The following is a 20,931-nucleotide window of genomic DNA, read 5'->3' as shown; positions in this document are numbered from 1 at the left end:
TAAAACCTTTTTTTTAACACCTCAAACCTTGAAAGTGCAGGATTACGTGCTTAAAAGTTACAACTCTTCTACCATGTGATAGCAAAAAAATAGACTTGATTTGTTTTAAAATTGGTAGAGAAAGTCTTAAGGAAATCCTCGTATTATTAATGTTAAAAGAAAAAAACCTGTCATGAAATGGAATAGAGACAACTTGATGTAGTGAATCGAAAGTGCCAAGGAGGCAGAACTCCCACATGTTAAAATAATATAGCAGAATATATATTTAATGCTCATTTCTATGGTAACTACTATTGTGGTGAGTAGACATTTGAGAAATTACTTCAACATGCAGAAAATAAAGATGCAAACTTAACTACTGGAAAGATCTGATGTATTAATATGTACAGGTTATTAATTTTGTTAATTTTTACTATCTAGCAATCATTAAAATGACCATATTGGATGGACATACTACTTCATTACTGTACTACGGATTCCCGCATAAGCATTTCTTTGTATCTAGTAACAGTACATTTCATTTGCTCCTTTTATTGTCCAACCAGCATAATGACATCATCCTGCCTTTTTTCTCTGGTGTGGTGGGGTTTTTTTAGTTCACTTTTACTTCAGTTATGTACAATGTTGTATCTCCATTTCCAATACCTTGTTCAGCCTTTCACGGACAGCTGAGGGGACTGCACAGCTGTGTGAGGGGACCCTTTGGTGATGAGTTGCCTCACTGTTCTCTTTACGGACCTGGATAATGGGTGATTCCCACTTCTAACACTCTAGATCCTGACAGTACAGGAGACCCTCCGGGCTTTCTAAACTATACTGTCAATTTTAATTTATGTCTTTTGGCAATACTATCACTTAATTCTAACATCTTCACTCAAAATAGCTACCAAAACTGTCGCTTCAGAAAAGGAGACTTTGACCTGCATCAAGTCAAACAATACATACAAGACAGAAGTGCACTTTACTAGAGAGAAACCACCTTGTCTCAATAGTAGTTTGAATAACTACACCGTTAACCCACGTCACTGCAACACCACAACCACCTTTCTTTGGTAAACTTCACCCGGTTTACAGGCAGAGACAACTGTGAGATTAAATATCCAAACAAAGTATTTATGAACAAACACGCCGTGAGAACTTAATCAAGATGTGAAACCCTGCGATGATGCAGCATCCTGCACAGAGGAAATCCTCACTCACAGGGGCGGACTGAAGGACTGTCTTGACCAAGTGTAAAAAAGGCCAGTGACCTCCAGCGGTACCTGTTTATGAGGACCCCTGAGTATATGTGCCTTGGCGCCTTCACAAGCCGTCCTCATCGCTTCCAGCGACGGTGTTCCCAACAGGTCTGTGATCAAATCCAACTGTAGGTATAGAACATACAAATTTGAGATCTTAGACATATAATAATATATTTCGTTATGACAGCAGATTCTTAGGCTAACATAAATTACGTTTAAGGTATGAATCAGTTCAAAAGCACTATTTTACAGATAGTAAATTACAAATATTAACATATACATTTACTGGATAGCAAATACAAACATCTGTCATTTCACTGAAAAAGCCCTAACAGAAGCTGATTTTCAAGTCTGGGAGCTTTTTTTGTTGATAGGTTTAGTAAAAAATTTTATTGCAATTTAAAAGCCAATTTTACATCATTAAGAAAATTGTTAATGGTGTGTTACTCATTCTAAAACCCAAATATTCTCAACTGTCTGTCGGCATTGCATACCAATACACCACAGAAAATTACCCCCTGAAACAGGTCAACTACTACTTAACACAAAATATTTTGCCATCAACAGGAATAAAACAATAGAAAGTGGGAAAAAACCCTCAGAACTGCAGTACAAATATACTACATAAAAATTTCCAATATATGAGAAAAATAAGTTTAAAAAAAAAAAAAAATCTGTCCAGCATCAGAGGAAGGAAAACAGGTGGTGCTGGTTATAAGGAAAACAAGACCTACCTAAAAAAGAGCAAAGATGATGCTGTGTTTAAAACCGGTCTCAGGTTTAAATGAAATGACATTTCCTTCACCTTTTTCATTTTGGAAAGCAACAGACAAGCTTTCACCTTATTTCTACAAAAGTGTGTGCATATACTCCTTTAGTGAATAAAAGCAAAAAAAAAAATCCCCCTGTATAAGTCAAGCAAAATAAAATTTAAAAAAAAAAAAAAAAAGTCTTGTCAGTGGTGCGATCAGCACCCTGCTTCCAAGTGCTCCCCTGTGACCACCATCCACCCGTGCTAACGAGCCACTGCAGAGCTCTCCTCTGAGAATAAGCCCATTACCATCATTACACAGGCCTTGGGCGCATGAAAATCACCCGCTGCCTGTCGGTAGAACATTGTGCAACGGGACTGCTGTTTCCACACCAAACTGTAACTCTGCAAACTGGCGTGTTCTCTCCATCTTTTCCCCCCTCTCCAGCAGAAGCACCGGTCTGGCCAGTGCCTCGAGGCACACGCAAGGTCACAACTCGCCACCGATCGCGTGTCCTCCCATCGGCCTTGGCACCGCCCGGCCAGGGCTGGTGGAACTTCGTGTGGGAGTGACAGCAAAGTACCCACGTTTGTAAGGAGATGGAAAACTAGACAGGAAAAAAAAAATCATAACCCTTGAGGTTTTTAGATGTGGAAAATATATAACTGAGAAACAGACACATGGAGCTGATATAATAAAAGATCAATGTATTTACAAAATGGAAAGAGTAATATAATAAATCATAGAGTGTGTCAGGGAATGCAGACTGCATCAGCACCTGTAATTTTAAGCCAACTACTCCTGAAGCACACAGCAATGATATGTTAAAATACATTTATACCTACATATATATAGGTATGGATATAAATACCTACCTATATATAGATATGGATATAAATACACACACTTTATTCTAATAGTTACAAGAAAAAACACTGAAAACAATTTTCACAATGATCTCCTGAAAGTTCATGTTTAACATCCCTCAAGATATAAATTTTCCTGTCTTAGCCCACACGTCTCTGATCCACTCACAAAGAATTTTGTTAAGAGGTCTGATTTCATTTATCTAGATGGATGGCATCAGCCATTACGCATATTTTTCTGAAGTATTACAAAATACATTTTGAGATTTTAGTGTAAAAATAGAAAAAAATATTACAAAACATTCCATTTTAATTCCACTGACCTCGGCTGCGTGTACTTCAAGTCTTATGGGTATATACACTGATTTTACATTATTATGTTACTATTTTAGGCCAGAAGTGCCCTTTCACCACTTCTCAGCTGCTGCCACTGCCTGCGCGGAGCGTCCCGGAGCACGGGGCTGGGCTCCTTTCAGGTACGACTGACTGGGGGGGCCATTCCATGAGAACATCTAAAGGGACGGCACCTGCCAGCGGGCAGCCAGCCTGCGCAGCCGGGCCAGGCCCGCTCCAAAGCACCCCCCACCCTGAACTGGGCAACGGGGGCTGCCGGGGCCGCAGCACCGACCACCGCGCTCTGCAGATCCTCTCCTGCTGCTACGCACCCGCCGCTCGGGTAAGCTGCTCAAGTCAGAAATACAAAAGCGGTGCCCAGCAGCACACACCCCCTTGGTACCCCGGTGTGCGGAACTGCGCGCCTTCCCTCCGCGCACCCCGGGCCAGAAACGCGACTTCCCGCACGGCTGCGGCTGCTGGGCAAAGCCCACGCTGGGCTGGCAGCGCCGGCCCGCTTCTCCCTGACCTGCCAAGTGGGTTCTGCTTACCGTCTCAGGCGTGCGACCCGTTATCTTTAAGGAGGATTAAATAATAATCAGCAAAATCAGACTAGAGGAACTGGCTAACCTAGGAAGGTGGTTACAACTTAGCACTCTGTTACCTGCCTTTTCCAAAACAGTCTTTAAAGCAGAGAAAGGCACTTGCTCCCACAGACAGTCACAAAAACAGATATCACCCTTCCTGCACTACAAGACAAAATTAGATGTATTAAATGTTTCTGAACATACAGCTAAAAATAACTTGTATTTGCACCTTTAAAAATGCATTTTAAAACAAAAATAGATTGTATCACACAAAAATGCTAACTATTCTAAATAGTATCAGTAAAGAGCAGAAATAGGAGGTGCTAGGAAATACTATATTTGAAAGTGTTTCTGATTATCTAAGCCTCAGTATAGATTATCTCATTTCTTACTTTTGTAAGAAATCCCACAAGATCCTTATCAGAAGTTAGCTACTGCAACTTGAATAAGCAACTTAGATATATTCATCACTTTCGAGATGATACTACGCAAAGTTTAAAGTACCAAAATCACCAGTTCCAGACTGGTTTATAACGTAAAGCTTTATTCACTTTCTTCATCACAGCTTTGAATTAAAAATTCCTGTACGGTCAGTTTTAAAATGATCTTTTCCCTGGTTTTTCTACCAGGAAAACTTCAGCCTGACGATGGCTGTCCTGACATCAGAGGGTGTTTGCTGTCCTGGTTAACTCCCCTGCCTGCACGGCATAACCACTCACTAAGGGGCACGGCACAGGCCCGAGGAAGGACCGTAACACTGACCAGCCCAAGGCACTTCTGCACACTCTATCCACCTTCGAATAGTACTGAATTTCTCAGAACATAATGGAAATATATATGGTGATTACTTAAACCATTCTACTGCACAGGGATTATAAAAGATCTGGGAACTCTTATGTAAATTTATACAACTTTTCAATCGAATAAAGCGAACACCACCCAAAAACCCCACCCCATAATGCTATTCTGGAGTTATCTGATGAATGTCTTTGCCCTTAAAATTTCAAGAAGGACAGCCAAGGCTATTAAAATCACACATATGGTTAGCTTCAGTGTAGCAAAAGATCAAAGATTAGAAAACCAGGAGACCTTAAATATTTTTGAGACTGCAACAGAATAGCTGTAATTTAACTAGTAGTTCTGGTTACATTGCAGCTTTCCTTCTCTGCAGTCTCTTCACAAGGGTAAGCGGGGTGTGTTTTGGGAGGAGGTCTGCTTTTGTGATCATACAAGGTATCAGTGCAGTCTAGAATGACGAGCAAGTCCCTCCTTGGGAACAGTCCTGCGGTGACACGATAGGTACCACTAGGCAGGACACAGCATTGCAAACAAGTATATACAGCACAACGTTTTGAATATACCAACGTTGGAAACAGCCTGCTGAAGTGAACATCCCTCAACCCCCTGACAATGCTATGTGCATAAACAAACAAGAGAAGTAAAGAGTTTGGAATGTCACCTTCAACAAAAGTTTGGAATGTGTTTTTACTTCTTGTCAATCAATATACGTAATCTCACAATTTTAAAGCTATGTAGTTTCTAATCTATAGATGAATACCGGCAACATTGAAGATAAACATTTTTATGTCAGCACATCTTGCTCCTTCTCTTAGATAGAAGTATCAGTGCATCCATCTCTAATATCTTGCTGCTGACATTATTTCCTATCTACTGTAAAAATAGCACTTAAAGATTATTAGAGATAGATGTATATTAGCTTGCATACTGTTGGAATGGTGATGAAGCGTTCTGGTGCATCCCATGTTTTTATACCTAGCTACAGCTATACAACATTAAAAAATATTCAGTACTTAATACACACTTGACCATTACTAAAATGAAGCAGTCTGAGCAACACTACTAATTGGCAGTTTAAATGTTCAAGTGCCAATACTGTATCTCCAGTTACATCTTGACAGAAAACTTAGTACTTTCTCATAGTAGTTGTTACAAAAAAACTTGATCCCAGTTATATCACCTTTACCTTATCTCAATAAAATGCTACAGCAGGCTTTGGTACTGCAGCAGATTACAGGGGATTACAAAAAAATACACATTTCAAAAGCTAACATTAATAACCACTACTTTCAATGCTGTCTGGAAGCTATCATTTCAGTGTTTCAAAGTAGCTTGGATTTTTGCCTGTGTGTAAACCAAGCAAAACAAAAGCAAGTTTGAGGTTCAAAATGCATCAGTATAACTGATTTCATGAAATTATGCAGTAGAAAAATTTTTAAAGGGAAATTTAATTATACCTGCTGTATGGGACTCTGTGCCTGAAACAATATTCTTCGCCCAAGTAATTCTGCAAAGATACAGCCTACAGACCAGATGTCAATAGCATTGCTGTAGTGACGGCTGCCCATCAGGATTTCTGGAGCTCGATAATACTGAGTGACAACTTCCTGAGTCATGTGACGAGATTCATCTAATTCTTCCACCCTGGCCAATCCAAAATCACAAATCTAAATTGAGAAGGTAAATAAAAAAATTAAAATAACCAAAACACTTAATGCATTTCAAATAGGTAACCTTCTGGTAATGAAGCAGGAAATTCCAAATCAGCATTTAAATAAATCAGATAATCTTCTGTAACTGCATAAGCAAAGGGAAAGGGGAACAGGAAGAAATAATGCTACTTTATTCCACATTCATTTAAACTTTCTACAATTTTATCTGAAATCACAATACATTTTTAGTTGGCGTGACAATATTTATAATCTAAAAGATTAAAAACTTTGCACTAAAAAAATAAATACATATTGCCAACCTCTGTGTACAGAATATTTCATTCCAAACCAGATTTCATTTGTTCATTCTATGCTTCAAAATGTCACAGAAAGATTCAGCCTTCTACTCATTTTGGCTTTGAGAATTTTTAAAAATTTCTTGAACCAAAAGGGTTAAGAAAACAGACCCAAACTTTCACAATTAGAATGCTTAGCAAATCAGTGTAAACAAAACTTAACTTTCTTTTATATTTGGCATAGCTATACAACATGCCTAAGTCCTCCAAAATTTCATATGCCAAAGAAGTTAATGGAAGAGCCTTGGGCATTCTGTATCCAGCACACCGAACACCGACATGGCAGTGCCTGCAGAAACCGCCTGCCCTTCTCGCTGCTGAGGGCACGAGAGATCCCACCAAGTCAAACAAGAGTCAGGTCTGTCTTGCTTTCACAGACTGGGGGAGAAGTAGGGAGAAAAGGGGAAAGGAAGCTCTTTCATTTATCATTTTTAAAGAATCTGTGGGATTTTTTTTTTTTAATTACTCTCAGGAAAAGCATTCATATTAAATGTTTTTGTTGAAAAAAATAACAACTGATTTATAATGAACAGCATATACATATGCACATTTTCAATAAATTTAAGTAGCACCTTAAGAACACAGTTGCTGTTTACAAGTAGGTTCCCTGGTTTAATGTCTCGATGTAAAATGCCAGCAGAATGTAGATATTTCAGACCTGAAATATTAAACGAAATTAAAATAAATACCTTTTTTCCTTTTAAAAGAAGTTTAAGGCTGACAACATTTTCCTGGAAGATCTTGCAACTCTTGATCAGCAAAGACTTTGCCATTGGCTCATTTTTAATGACTCTAACTTCCAGTCTCTAGTATACATTGAGTCACTCAATGAAAGGAGAAAACCTTTGGAGTATGCAAACTAGACAAAGCAAGTAATTTAAGCAGTCTTTTTTTTTTTTTTTTCTTTCTTTCTGTTTGGGTTCTTTTTTAGAAAAAAAAAAAACAACAAACCAACCCAAACCATCATCTCCCTGGTTCTGACATGGATACTCTGCTAATCACAACACTGGAATATTGACACACACCTCTTGCTGATGTCTTCCAGGAACAATTTTAACTTCTGCAGTGCTAAAATTTGACTTAATTTCCTACGTAACTGCTGCACTTCAGAAATAAACTCAGATTAAATCCAAGCTAATTTGCATATTTAATTTTTTTTTTAAACTTTTTTTTCAAACTAAAACCTCATAAGCCAGCAGCAGGTAATGTAAAACAAGGCTAAGAGAATACAGGCCCAAATTACAGTAAAGCCTGGGCCCTTTTCTTAGTTGTATTAGTACAGAAATTCAAAGCTAGAGCTAACGAATTTAGGACATCTGATCACAGCCATTGGGGATGTTTCTAACATTTAGATGGTTAGGAGAGAAAGGTAACCTATGCTTCCTGACTGCTTTTGCTGTCCCTGAAGCTGTAATTCTGATCTTTTTAAGAAAATGAAGGTAATGCAGAAAGTGCCTCCCTAAGTGGAAGAAAGCGTACCAACATGAAGCTGTTTATGCACATGAACTACAGCAGTGGACAAAGCACGGAAAATGGAAAAATGGCCATAATTCAGGTAGGGTCAGAAAGAGCAAAAATAAATAGCAGCATTAAACTGGGGAACACTAAGGTCTCAGGTCAAATGTCTGGACAAATGGAATGAGAATTCAAGTAACCCTTGAACAAACTTTAACTGATGGTTTTGCATGGCCATTTGGATAGAAAAATGGCAATTTGGACAGAGTTTTCAGTGTTCCCCCAGTCAAACTCCATAATCTCAGAGGCACAAATGCTTTTTGTCCTTTAGGAGTATAAATCTTTTCTCTAGCACAACAGGTACCTGAAATAGCCCATACTAATTCTGGATCTATTTTAGATTTCTTTGCTCTGCTCTTTATGAATACAGTCTACTATTTATTTCCTAACAGATCAAATTGACTGTTTACTTCCAGCTTATTCCAGTGAAAATACTCAAGTAAAGCCAATGGAAAAGCAACTGGACTAACACTGATCAGATGTTCAGAAGACAAGCACGATAATCTAATTTCTTGGACAAAAGTTTCCAAATGGACTAAAAAAAATAAATCAGGTTTAAAATTACCATTATGGTAAATTGTTGCAGCTAAAAATCAAACTTTAGTGGACTGTTCCATAACAATTTAAACTAGACTGTTCTCCAGAATACCTGAAGTGGGTATAGTTACATATATTTATCAGTTTGGCTCAGTCTAGGTGTCCTTTCTGTACCTTGATTCAAAAAGCACTGGAGGCTGTTAAACACACACAACCAGCTTAAGACTCTCACAGGCCACTGAAAAAGCCTTTGCAGCTGAAGCTGTCTTGCCATCTTTACCCATGACTGTGATGGAAAGCAGCAGGGCTGCCATATTCTTATAACTAGAATAATTAATGCTTACTATTCATTCATAATATTAAATTAAAAGAACAAGTTTCCACAGGAAACTTATTCAAGATGAGCATGTCTTGAGAATAAACATTAAGAAACAGAAAAACTACTACTACTACATAATTTTCATTAGATTTAAAAGAAGAAAAATTACCTCTTAAAATCTGGTAAAGAAAAACTTTGACATGATCCGAGCTGAGTGGCTGAGGAGAGACGATAATCTTATGGAGGTCACTCTGCATCAATTCAGTGACAACATATCTTCAATTTATTAGTTAAGGCAAAAGCAGAAAGTCCAGCACATAATCTCTTGAAACATTTACTCTAACTCCTAGGAATTTGAGCTCTTACAGGTCAGAGCTACTGAGTAAAAAAGAATAAAGCTTCTTCAGAGGTCAAGTCTCCAGACTCTTACAAGAATGAAAATAAAAAATGGGTTGTGAAAGAAAACAGATTACTCAATAAAGTAGTGTTTGCATTAAGGTAGTTGCTACAAAATTATTTCAAAGTCAAATTACAACTCAGAAAACAAAATAAATTTTTAATATAATTAATGGCATCTTGAAACCTTTAAATTTTTCCTTAGAAGTGGTAAGACACAAATTACAAACAACTAAAGTAGCATCTTCATAGTGGACATACAGCAATGTAGCTTAACCAGACAAACCGGCAAGTGCAAGCCTGTGAAAGTTGGTTATCTAAGTACCTTGCAGGTGGCTACCCAATCAGTAATGCAGACTTTTAAAAATACCTGTGTTTCCCCAAATCTACCCAGTACCCACTATTGTACCTTCTCAAACATCATATACACATGCATACAAATCCCAGTCATAAAACCTCTTCTGCGTTATAACAGAAGAAAAAAAAAAAAAAGCTACCAAACTTCTATCTGGAGGAAAAACTAAAAAACCAAACAGTAAACCACTATTTCACGTACTGATAGCCATGCAGAACACAGCAATAGTCATGCTTACTGATACTTTACACAAATACTTGAAGATACAAAGAGTTATGCTGTCGCTTATACTAAGGTAAGGTGTGGATTAACGTACCGTGTTTATTCAGGAAGCGCTAAAAATATAATGTTTCAAAAATGGAGAAATATGGAAGACACAAGCAGCATATCTCAACCCACAAAATCAATATCATAGTGTCAATTTCCTGAATATGTTACAGTAATAAAACACATGCAAAAGTCATTAAGATAAATACTGGGGATCCCACAGACATATGCTGCCTAGGAGCTGTGCGGGGCAGGCAGTGACAGACGGGCTTTGCTGCGGCCGGCGACGAGGAAAGAGCCTGTCGAGTTGCAGAGAAGCTGCTGCCGTGCTCCGCTCACAAACAGCACTGGCAAATTAAGTTTTGGGTTTGGAGCTGAGGTTCAGAACGGAGTTTACAGCAAAACCACAGCACCTCAATTTTCAAGAAGGATTGAACCTGCAGTACTGAGAATCTTTTACAACAAATAAGCTTGATAATTAAGAAACATTAATGCTAAAAGCTCCCTTTAGCAGTCGTATTTGAACCAAAAATCTCTGATATTATTACACTTGTGGCTGAGGAAGGTAAAACACGGCAGCCAGTGTTAACTGAACCTCTACCTTACAGCAAGGTACCCAAGGTCTCTGAGCGCCCCGCGTCAGGCGTTGAGCAGCAGGAGTCACACCAAGCCCTGCAACATTCAAAACAGACCAAAATGCAGCAGAAGGGTGGTGCACGCTGCCAAGGTCATGCAAAAGATCAAGGAGAGAGTTTGAAACAAAACTGCATCTCCCGGGCCCCAGTCCGGTGTCTCCCTCGGCGTACCGGGTTCGTTCACAGCTCAAGGTAAAGCAGTAGCCGGCTCTCGGGAAAGCCCGAAGCGCTGGGCTGAGCGGGCGCTGCGCGGGGGCTGGAGCACCCACCCGCCCCTGCGGGGCTCGCGGGGCACGAGGGAGCGACGCCCTTCGCCTCTCCTCGCCCTCTGTGTCGGCCACGCGCCGGCTCCCCTAACTTCACCAACTCATCGACCTCGTGGTGGTATTTTTACCAGTGTGCTTTCCTCTGAAAGCAAAGCTCCCTAGGTCAGTGCGGAGGGTTTGGGTTTGGTTTGGTTTTAAATCTCACCATTACCCGGCAGGAGTCTATCAGTTGGTTCAAGGCTCTTTCTAACCAGCTCTGCTACACATCACGTCTGAAATACAACAGCAAACCCTGACTCTGGTTAAGATGTTTATCTCTTGGTAACACAGCAAGTCAGCTTCAGCAGAAACTTCTACTCCTTCTTACCATTATCACCAATTAATTGGCACAGGTCAAGTTGCACTTTTAACGACCTAGAGAAAACTTACATTTTCTTTGATCTCCACCTAATCAATGTTCTCCTTCCATCTGTTGCTCTGCAAACCCTATCTGGCCAAATCCCTATTAGCCAAATTGTTCATCTGCCAACAGAACACCACACAAAAATTAATTTTATAAATTAAATATTGCCAACTTTTTCACCAAAAATACCCCAAATAAAAATTGCACTCATAAAGAATTCATAAAGAAAAACCCAACCCTGCAGCACCATAATTTCTAGTCCTCTAATTTTTCTTCTCCTTTTCCAAAGGCCCTCTTAAATATTTATATCAGCCTTTTAAAATTTGGCTTTTACCTTATGGCTGCAACAAATCTTTACATTTAATTTTTAATGTAAAATATTTAAAAAATCCAAAAGCATTACTCTGCACTTTATTATGATAAGATTTTTGTTTTGCTATGCCACAAATCCTCCTAAATCTCAATCCCGAGCATAATGTCTCCCAGATGTCTCAACTAGTTGCCATGCCAACTAAAGCAGCTTAAATTAAATGAGGGCCTGAAATGGCACCTGCACCACTCCAGGTCTGTTGCGCATTAAATAAAGCTCTCTTGACAGGGGCTCAGAGGTGCCATTAACTTGAACAGCAACTATCTGATTATTGTCTCTAGATAATTTAATGAGGGTCTCCAAACAAGAGCAAAAGCAGCACTTGCTTGATGCTCCTGCCTTTTACAAATGTGGCAGCTTCTTAAACAGCTGGTACCCAAGTGGGTCAATGACTTTACTCTGGCCAGTACTAGAAATGTTTAGCAAAAACAAACTACAAAAACCTTATGGGATTTCCACCCACCAGTCAAACAGGTACCTGCAGGGTTTTTTTTACGTCGAACTATAAAATATGCTGGCTATGAGGTGGTCACTGGAGCTGTAACATGCAGCTAAGCTGAACGTTACTACCGGATAAAAATTGCTACTGACAGCAGTAATTAGTTAAGTAGCTGTATAAAATTAGAACTACAAATGTACCAATTTGCCTCAGAATAATTATCAAGGCAAATACATGGCACAAAAGAACGTCACTTATTCTGTTGACCAGGAGACCTGCTGAGTTGGTAAATTTTACAAAGTGACAGGCAAATTTTAAGAAGGAATAAAGTATGCTCTGTGATGAGGTATTCTCATAATGACTTGGATCTTCCTTTATTAGGTCTGTGCATACCTCAAAACTCAATTCTATACACTGTTTTTCCAGGAAGAGGCCAGCATTCTGTGAACAAGTTCTGGGGTAGGAGGATTAGCTGGATGCTAACAGTGGAGTGGAGGTGTCTTATCTCCATGATACTGTAAGAAACATGCTTTTTTTAAAACAAAACAAAATTCCTTCTTATATATTTCAGGATTTTCTATAAAATGGGAACAAGGGGTTTTCTCCTGTTTTATTATACTTTAGTTATACTTGTTTTTACATTAGGATGGTATCAAGCTCAGTTTGTGATGCCACCTCTGTTCTCTTCTAACTCTGCACAGACTTTATAGCTTCCTAGTAGGAATATTTCTATACACAAAGCATGGAAAAAAGTCCTAGTCCATGAAAAAATAGTGCAATAATTATTCAAAAAAATTTAATCTAATGCCTGAATTATTTTTTATATTTAAAATTTGCTGACTTGTCTGTTATAGGTAAAATTACTGATATATTTGCCATCAAGTCACCTCTAATTATGCAACATAGAAATGGCAATCTATGGCACATGTCAAAGACCACAGACAAGCAATAGCAGAAGCTTTTTGGAGGGACACAGTTTTGGAGTGAGAGGAAAAAAAATAGAAAAGACAGTTTTTCATACCAGGAAGAAAATACTGCAACTCCATCTGAATCTTATCTCTCTGTAAGGTAAGGGCTTCAAAGCTCTTGATGAGTTCCTAATACAGAGAAAATTCAGCCTTTCAACGTAATTGAGCTGGGGTACAGTGAGGGAAGCGCTGAGATGAAGCAGCAGCTCCCACCTCTCCACTCCTGCTCCGTTTCAAAACTCAGCAGGAGCAGGAGTTCCCAGCCTTCCACAAAAGCACCCTGTCATCAATCAGCTCTGAGGGAATGGCTTTGGTATTAATCACCTGCAGTTCAGTAGCACCATATTTTGTGTGATGCACAGTAAAATCACTAATTTTCACATCTAAGTAATTGTGTCTATGCATTTGTAAAACAAAGCTTGAATGCCGTGGAAGCTCCGTTTTGGGAAAGACAAACACATCTGGTGCATCAGACCTGCAAGATTGCACATCGGCTTGTTGTGACAAGTTTTCTTGGCTGTGCACTGTGGTTAGCAAGAGCAAGACACGCAGGTTCTTTGGTGTCAGTAAAAAGCACGTGTCTGGAATGGAACGGTGAGCCATTCCCCAGAGGTAGGGCAGGACATAGTCTGCAAAAGACAAAAATAAACTCCACTACTTCAGCATTAGCTTCAAAATTGCACTCGGTTATTTAATTATTTGGTCTTGAGGTTGCCCAAATTTGATACTCAAATGGGAAACGCGCTTGTGCTGCAAAGCACTTCTTGCAGATCCCAATTCTGACATTCTACAGGGCTTAGACAGATGCAGTAAAATTATCAAATACTTCCATGAGTAGAAAAAAGCAAAACAATGCAGGGGGGAAGTGGATTAATCAATAATAGATCTGTGGATAAACTACTAACTACTACTGATAATTTATTCTACAAATAGCTTTTAAAACAGATTTTTTAAAAACTGCAACACCAAATGTCAACCACGCAGTGTGAGGAGTTCCTAGTCAAAGTTAACATTTTAAAACCTTCTCTCATAGTGTCATTTCAGGTTGTTCAAAAAAATCAAGTCATAATCCTTAAATTAGGAATTAAGATAATTTATTGAGTACCTATGAAAGGTTTAAAAATTAAAAAGACAAAGGGGAAAATTCCAGGCTATTTTTAATGAATCATTGCCAGTCAGGCACAAACTGCCAGCAGATTCTACCTGAAGGATCACTGCTAACAATACATGATATTCAACTTCAAAAGCTCCCTGGTATTTTCCCATGTGTACACAATCTTCTCGACAGAAATAATTTCATATCAGTGCATACTAGGGAAAATATTTTGAGTTCCAGGCAATATCATCCAACTAGATTTTGCAAATACTGGAATAAAGGTATTACAGCTTTACTGCTGAATAAAGCAAACTTCTAACCCAAGGCAAAAGTCCCTCACGTTATAGAACAGAGCCATTCTGGCACCCCGTTCATTAAAGCAGACATCTAGGACTCTCTCATACAGCTTACTGGTTTGACAATACCACCACCATGCTTTCGTCACCTGTAGAAAGTACCTTAAGCTATTCTGTTCTCATGAATATCTAGTGAGAATCTAAGTCGAAATTCCTCCTGACCCAACAATATAAACTGTTGTGTTACCAGCTGCAAACCAGCAACCCGCAGCCTTCTACGGAGTATACTAGTCCTCCTAATCCTTGAGGTCCCTGTTCAACTTGTTTGTGTGTTGGAACTTGCCATGATGACATTTCAGAAGGGTACTTAAACAAGGAAACCCTTTCTGAGGGTACTGTGAAAGAACAGGAAGCCCGCGCACACGCTGCTTGGTCCCCCAACAGTGTTGTCATTGTCCCTTTTACTGCCTGGAGGAACCAAATCCTACCTTGTCCCTGTTGACCCTCCTCCACCCTACGTATATGAGGGATTTACTCCTTAATCCATCAGAAAACAGTTCTTTCACCTCTTAATAAGATCAATGGGAAGGAACTGCTGCACACCTTTGCTTTTACTAGTATTAAAGTATTTCCAAGTCAGTATAACCAGACTGACAAAAGTGATGTCTTCTCAGCTGCTTCTAATACTCACTTCAATGGAAAAAGTTTTCAAAAAGTTACTATAGAAATTAGGATAGCTCTTAGAAGAGAATGTCTGTGTATCTCCAGTTGTACAATTAAATATTACAATCAACTGCAGAAGATTTTGCAACTGGAAAAAAGAGAACTATAAATTACAGAATCATTTAGGTTGGAAAAGACCTTTAAGATCGGAGTCCAACCATAAACCTAACACTGCCAAATCAGATCAGTCAAGAATTAACAGACATGTTAATTGTAATGAAATGTTTTTTAGATGCTCTAGCAAAATCTGTGAGTCACTATTTACCTTTATAACTGATGTGCTTTAAAGCTACGTCAGTCCACCTAGAACACAAGGCATGCAACGGAACCAAATCGTCATCCCCAGCTGGGTATCAGGGATCATACTCCTGTTCCACCAAGGTAAAGTTGATGATGGCAGGGATAAGCCTTGAACTTCAGCTTAATGATGAACTTAATGATGAATACAAGAAGCCTAAAATTCACTAACAATCTCCTTTTCATTTATCTTCTCAGGACAGACACCCAGAATAATATATGCTCCATTATCTATTCATTTTTACACGAGGTGATATTAGCTAAAATATCAATACCCATATAAGATGTTAAATGCTCACAAAGATTTTCAATCTAAAGCCTCATTATTCATTCAAATCATAGCTCAATCGAAGACTTTGCAAAAAATTTTACTTCTAAAACAAAAACCTCACTAGATTAGAATTTCTTTATTCATCACCAGTTTCCTAAGAAATCTTTTAATTTATCATCAAAATTTTAAGTCAGTTTTAGAATGAGTTCTGTCTGCTAAATATACTGTGCAATTATTGCTAGTACCTATGAGACACTGAATAATTGAAACTAACTCTACCAGTTCATTTGCAACACATCATACATATATTTTCAGTCATTCTTTTACTATTTTTTTTTCTTTTCCCAAAAAGGGCACTACAACTTGTTAGAAAGAATAAAGGAAATCAAGCAGTACCAACTCAGTCCCTTCACACTTTTATCCCTGATCAGTATAACTTTTTGTAAAAATGGAACGTCACCATGGTATCTTTAGGAACTATACTAGTGGATCAACAAAACTACATCCCCCAGATATGGGATATAGTTACCTGATCGTCTTAAAATGAATCTGAAATAAGTTCTCGTTATACTACAGTAAGCAGAAGCACATGCAATTAAAAATGTGCATATAAATTGAAACACCATTCATTCTTCTAATGAATTTAAGGGTCATAGGTGCACTTACTGCAATTATTTCAAAAGGAAGGAGAAAGAAGACTACACAAAGCAAATAGTCTACTATTACCAATATTAGAGTCAAGAAATTTAAATTAATTAAAAAAAAAAAAAGAGAGCGCCCTATAAAATACTAGTCATAATGACTTAAAATCAGTTAACCATGAAGGAAACTAACATTTCTGGTTTTATATTCAAAACTTGGCAGTAGCTAAGCTCATAAAAATAAGCTTATCCCATTTAAATATTCTTGATTATACAATTACACGGAAGGAGTAATCCTTAACCTAGATCTGATTTATAACTCATATGACTTGTTATAAAATGAGGGCACTGAACTAGTGCAAATAACCAAAATCCAGTTTTTGAAGACTACTCGTATGCTGTTCACATGAGAAAAGTATCAAAGCAAAATGTAAGAGCTTTATTCATATGTAAAAGCTCTAGTATAGCATAGCAATACTTTCAACCAATGAATTTGTTTATCAATCAGTAAATCATGCTGTACTTTGGTTAAAATCACCAAGTCTAAAATACACCTACTTTCTTCACCAATCAATTGAAGGTATTATATATAGATCAAACCATATTTCACAAAGTTCAGTTTATCTAAAAATAAAGAATGACAATTTTCCACCCATTAATTGTCCGGTAAAGTGGGTCATACAAAAAAGCAGCTAAGACCCATCTGTAATAAAAAACAACCTTCTGAAGTCTAACCAGAAGAGTAAGCTGGTGCCCTCAAACCTCAAGCAGCTCCACTGAAGACAAACACCAAGATAATAAAGCTACTTGTAAGATAAGCAGAACACGTGACATGGACCTCTGTGGGACAGTGCATTAAATTTGTTTTTTAAACCTATTACTGTGTAACCAGGTAACAGAAAAAGCTCTCGGGTCCCAATTATGGTTGTATAACAACGATGTAATTTGAGGATTGGGTTTATTCTCTAAATCTGAACACTTTATACCTGCTTCTGAATGTATATGCATACATTTTCCAATGAAAAATGATTGGCAGGTGTCTTACATAAGTTTATAACAGACATTTCATTATGCCCTGCCTGATTTACAAGGAGATTTTGGTAACAATTTTGGTTTTGGAAGGAAGTTTTTATTTGCACAATTTGGTTGTGAATTATAAACTTGAAAGACTGCAACCAAAGCTGTAAAAGGAGCAGCAGTATAATGAGATGACACATAATTGAATATGCTACGATTCAAGTGTTCGCTTTAAACAAGGCAGCTCTGAGTTTAATTTTCAGTGTTTGCTTTTGGGGTTTTCCACAGAAAACACAGAAGTCTATTAGCTGACCTCAGCTGTATGGCAGATCCCTGTACTGAAATGCTAATTCGATAATGGAAATGTCAATGTGTTAGGATTTTGACTATCTGCTCTCTAAAATATCACTTTTACTAAAGTCTGCGAAGGATCTTTTGTTACTAACAGCATGTTGTAAAATTATCTGAACAGTTCATAGAACCCCGCAAAAAAAAAAAAAAAAAAAAAAATCTTAAAACTGTTACGGGCAGGAGTCTGGTGAAGAGCTTTCTTCCTACACACATAGGAAATAAAATGTAAACAAATCATCTCATTCAGTGCTAATTATCAAGTTCATTTTTTAATTAGGTAAAAACTTCTCAAAAATTGAATCTTAGCATGTTAAATTTTTAAAATAGGATAAAGAAGAGAACAGACAGTGGGATGAATCTAGGCAGACAATCTTTATTATGATTCCTGGTCTGTAGCTAGTAAAGTCTCTGCAGAGAACAGAATTACCCCTATTTAAAATATTTTTCTGTTCTAAATCTTACAATATTTCTAGATACTTTCTGTACCATGAAAATCTGTACTCAATTCATAGCAGTAATTTATCGCAATTTAAAAACTAGAGTAAGTACTAAAATAACCAGCTTTGAGACACAGAACTTCTAACTAGTCAGTAAGAGCCTACCCAGCTCAATGACTTACTTTTCAGTATTTAAGAATGCAGAAATTCCCAACCCCAAAAACAGAAGATAACCCAAACAAAGTTTGAAAAAGGAAAAAAGCAAAACAAAACATGACATTCTCATGTCAAGTTACGTACTAAAATTCAATTTTATAATACAGTTACCCATAGACAGCATGTACCTTTGCATCAGTGACACGTTAAACAGCACATAGATCTGTGTAAAATCTGTTTTCTTGATCAAGATAGAGGCTGAACAAGGAAAGCCACAACCCAACTAGTCTGCTGAAACATCTCTGAAAAGTCATGGTGTTAAAGCATGTGACAGTAGCACTCTCTGAAAACACCAGAAAGTATTTTAAGGTACTAATAACTGAGAGGAAGTTAGTTACTGGAAATATTTTGGGGGAATCACCATTAATAGCAGCAGTATCTGTTGGTAAATACCACAATGCCCTGCATTTGCTGGCTCTTACATATTGAAAGCTTCATGTTCAATCCTGCACCGTTTCACCTCCAACGTTCACATTAACTGAGTTCTTGATAGTGTAGATTCACTTCTTTAAATAAGACTGTTCAGATACAGGCTCAAGGTTTTTGTAGTTCTGTTTCACAGATTCCACCAACCACTTGCAGTTTCTAAGCTAATGAAAATTACACCCACCTCAATTAAGATGCTCTATTTTATATTTAGGATACATTTCTTCAAAATAGTCAATGTGTGGAGGCTGGAGTATGTCGAGGGCAGAGAGTACCTAGGAAACACCACACAAGATCAAGACCTATCCCAGTCAAACAAAAACAAATCCCTTTGAAAAAGACAGTCAGACTGTACCTTTCTTACAGAGCCTAGCTTTATTCTATCCCCCCCAGACAGACCAATACTCTATCTCACCAGATATACGAATTTAACAGCCCCCCAAGTCAGATATTCTGTACATTCAGGGTCTCCCTTTTTTTTTTTCTAATTCAGGAAAATTTTTCCAGCTGTTCAAGTACTGGCTTAAAAGCATAAATTTATCTACCCAATAAAAATTGGTTTATTTCAAAAATATATATATAACCATGAAATATTTCAAAGAAGTAATTCTAGCAAAGAAATTCAAAAGCAAAAGATACTACACTTTGTTCTGCCTTTCATCGTTAAAAGTTCTGTGATACGCTGCTTCCATATGGAAATTACCAAACCCAAACTTGTTCACATTCTGAATCAGAAGCTCAGCTCTCTGTGAAAAGCAAAAAGGTAGAAAAGCAGCAGCACAGAATTTACACCCTCTCACAGGAAAAAATACTCCCTTGGTGTAGTCTTTCAGATCCTGTCTCAGGAATATCTATGACATTTAGGTGAAGTACACAACTTCAGGGGTTATCAAGCTCAACTCGTCTGCTTACAGAGATGCTTTTATTTAATTTTATATTTCTCATTAAAATTTTCTCCATAATGAAGACCCTGGTGAGGGGCAGTTTAAGATACCAGTTCAAAAGAAATCTTGTCCCAGAATCCATCTCCCAAGGATTGGTGATGGGGGTGGCAAGACTCTGCAATCTGGTAGAAGCTTGCAAGGCAGTGCACCTCTTCTGCGCCCCACCAACAGCACCACTTATCCGAATCCATGCTTAACCACAAATAAAAGCTTTCTTGGAATACAGTACCCTCCGATAAAAAAGGTAAACTTTAAAACAGGAGGAAAAGCGATGAAATAGGGTTCTGAAACAGATACCCACTTCCTGATCCCATTCCACTAGATGATAGCACTCCCAACATGCTCATTACTGCTCATCGATGGGAGTTTCCACATCCACAGCTGCACTCACGGAACAGTTTCTGTAAGTACTTTTTGATTCACTTCAGATACAACCATATGGGTCAGTTCAAATAATTTTTTAAATGTTTTAGCTTAACCCTAGCTGATTTTACCTGAAGCAGATTTGGGAGTGCTTGTACAACCACTCTGCTAGAAGAACTGAGAGAGCAATAAACTCCAACAAAGGGGAGAGAAAGATGGAGTAAGAAATAGCTTGGAAGTGAAAGCATCTCCAGCTGGTACAGCTTTGTGCGGATTGACATTTATCTAAAGCCTAAAATAAGATTAGGTGGAAGTGTATTGCCTATTTGCAAACATTTTGGAAGGGAATTATGAATATCCTTAGATTCTTGATAATTTCATTTTTTATAGTGTTTGCAACAGTAATATCTGAGTTTCCAGGAAATCTGATAACCGTAAATTAGAAAGCTTTTAAAGCATTTTAGATATTATCTAACTTTAAAAAATACTTCTGTTATAGATAGCTCCATTTTACAATCAGGCTTTATCAAAGACTTCAAAATTATTTTGAATTTACTTACATTGTCATGCTTAAAAAAACACAACATCTTCAACTCCCGGAAGACCCTTTTACAAGAGACCAAATTTTGGAAGACGTTGGGCATCTTTTTGAGTGCAACTCTCTTTCCATCTCGTGGATCTGTTACTGACCTACAGAATAAAAGATTTAGAACATCACATACTACTGTTAGACAATTTTTCTAAATCAGAAAAGAATAGTTTAGAGTTCTTATCATTCTCAACTTAGACGGTGAGTTA

At 37.9% G+C, this 20,931-nt stretch overlaps 1 protein-coding gene across 5 annotated transcripts in view; it reads right to left on the bottom strand.

The window, feature by feature from the left end:
- NLK (nemo like kinase) overlaps nt 1–20,931 on the bottom strand; it is a 64,409-nt gene that overhangs the window by 10,086 nt on the left and 33,392 nt on the right. For 4 of the 5 annotated variants that reach the window (XM_074845634.1, XM_074845632.1, XM_074845635.1 and 1 more), the window contains 6 exons: nt 20,694–20,823; nt 19,046–19,101; nt 9,126–9,232; nt 7,158–7,243; nt 6,035–6,244; nt 1,263–1,364 (listed from right to left, as the gene is read on the bottom strand). In XM_074845634.1, coding sequence (XP_074701735.1) covers nt 1,263–1,364; nt 6,035–6,244; nt 7,158–7,243; nt 9,126–9,232; nt 19,046–19,101; nt 20,694–20,823 — 691 coding nt within the window. Of the gene's footprint in view, nt 1–1,262; nt 1,365–2,301; nt 2,601–6,034; nt 6,245–7,157; nt 7,244–9,125; nt 9,233–19,045; nt 19,102–20,693; nt 20,824–20,931 lie in introns of those variants that run through there. The other variant, XM_074845636.1, reaches the window with a different exon arrangement.

This window comes from Strix aluco, chromosome 19 (assembly GCF_031877795.1).
Source record: "Strix aluco isolate bStrAlu1 chromosome 19, bStrAlu1.hap1, whole genome shotgun sequence".
Taxonomy (NCBI): Eukaryota; Metazoa; Chordata; class Aves; order Strigiformes; family Strigidae; genus Strix; species Strix aluco.
Note: the sequence above shows the minus strand (reverse complement) of the source record. Positions and strands in the feature narration are given on the sequence as shown.